The sequence below is a fragment of the Myotis nattereri genome, assembly GCF_964212035.1.
Source record: "Myotis nattereri genome assembly, chromosome: 4".
Taxonomy (NCBI): Eukaryota; Metazoa; Chordata; class Mammalia; order Chiroptera; family Vespertilionidae; genus Myotis; species Myotis nattereri.
Window position 1 is genome coordinate 9,758,500 of NC_138079.1, and position 1,538 is coordinate 9,760,037.

A 1,538-nucleotide genomic window follows, 5' to 3' on the forward strand; every position below is an offset into this window, starting at 1 on the left:
AAGAGGAGCCGCTGGTCCGCTCGTCGCTGCTGCAGGAGAAGGCGAACCAGTGCCCGCCGAGCAACACGCCGTGCGTGCGAGGGGCTGAGCCAGGCTGGCGGCCGGCGGCCCATCAGGCAGACAAGCCGCTGCCCGCGCTGAAGCACATTGTGCGCTGCATCGAGAAGCACGGCATCTGCGTGTGGACGAATTCCTGTGCGCGGAGCCCGGGCGGCAGATCAGCGAGGAAGTGCGCGCCCTGCTCGACACAGGCAAGTTCACCGACGGCCAGCTGCTCAGCCAGAAGAGCGACTTTTCCAAGTACATCCGAGGCGATCAGATCCATGGATCGAGCGAGGGCAAGGAGCCCGGCTGGGAGACCATTGGGCTGATCGTGAGCCGCAGGGCTGACCTGATCCCTGTTTGTCTGTGTATTAAGTGAGGTGAATTTTCAGCCTCCGGATAGCATCACTGAGATCTCATCTTTTATTGGCCCTAAAAAGACTGAGTACTTATATAAATTAAGCAGAACTCCGTGGTCTGGACAAAATGTTTAATATTAAAAGAGACTTCCATTTGATTCAGGACTCATGTCCACAGTCGGCGCCCTCCCGCCACCGCCTCGGGCTCCTAAGTGTCCAGGACTGTCGCCCAGCAGTCAGCAGCCCAGCGGCTCAAAGAGGAGAGAGCAGGAAGGATGCACTGCAGGCAGCCCGAGCAGAGCAGGTGCAGGCGCCAGCCGGTGGGGCCCGGAGCTGGGCTGCACACTGAAGGCTGCAAGTGGTCCCAGGCCTCCGTGTCCACTGGTCCCTCTCCAGCATGGGTGTTGGGCCGCAGGGCCACGGAAAGCTGCCCGAACGTGTGCTCTGTGGGCTCAGGCGCTCCTGCGGGTACTCCTGGCATCGGCACGAACCCTGGCAAGAGGCCTGCACCGGGCTGCACCGGGCTCTCTTCCGAGGGGCTCCGGGCCTCAGCTAAGAGTGCTCGGTATCCCAGGAGGACCGAGGGCAGCTGCCAACAAGGACTGGAGAGCAGTGGCTGGTGGTCATCGCTGTGGTGGCTTGAGGACTGTGCCAGCGGCACGAGGACAGGAGGTAGCGGGTCTGGGGAGATCGGGGACCACGGAGGATGGCGCTCTGGAGCCCGGTCTGTGGAATCCCAAGCCTGCCGCAGCGCGTCGTGGTCCAGGAGAAAGTGCGGCTCCATCGCAGAGATCTTGGGGCAGGAGGACATGAGCCTGGAGCTGATGCAGAGGCAAAGCCTTGGGTGCTGCCTGCAGCCTGGATATTTATGCTCTCCCCGGGGGGAGGGGGCGGGTGCCTAAACCAATTACTTAATGGGGTTTGAGCCCTAAATTTCAACTAAACACTCCATCCAGTCATTCAATACACAGTAAGACCCGACCCTCCCCGCCCCCCGTGCACATGCACGGACACCGGCGGCAGATCGGCCTTTCTGCTGAAGGAATTCCGCTGCACAACGGCGGCACATTGGCCTTTCTGCTGGACGAATACCGGTGCACGACACCGGAGGCAGATCGGCCTTTCTGCTGGGGGAAT

The 1,538-nt window shown here is 61.4% G+C and overlaps 1 protein-coding gene across 1 annotated transcript; it reads right to left on the reverse strand.

Moving 5' to 3' along the window:
- Positions 1-609: 609 nt before the first annotated feature.
- On the reverse strand, positions 610-1,212 carry LOC308518660 (uncharacterized protein; the record flags this gene model as incomplete). Its single annotated transcript, XM_081090392.1, has 1 exon — positions 610-1,212. The coding sequence occupies one exon, from the start codon at positions 1,210-1,212 to the stop codon at positions 610-612; it is 603 nt and encodes a 200-aa protein (XP_080946518.1).
- Between the last annotated feature and the right edge of the window lie 326 nt (positions 1,213-1,538).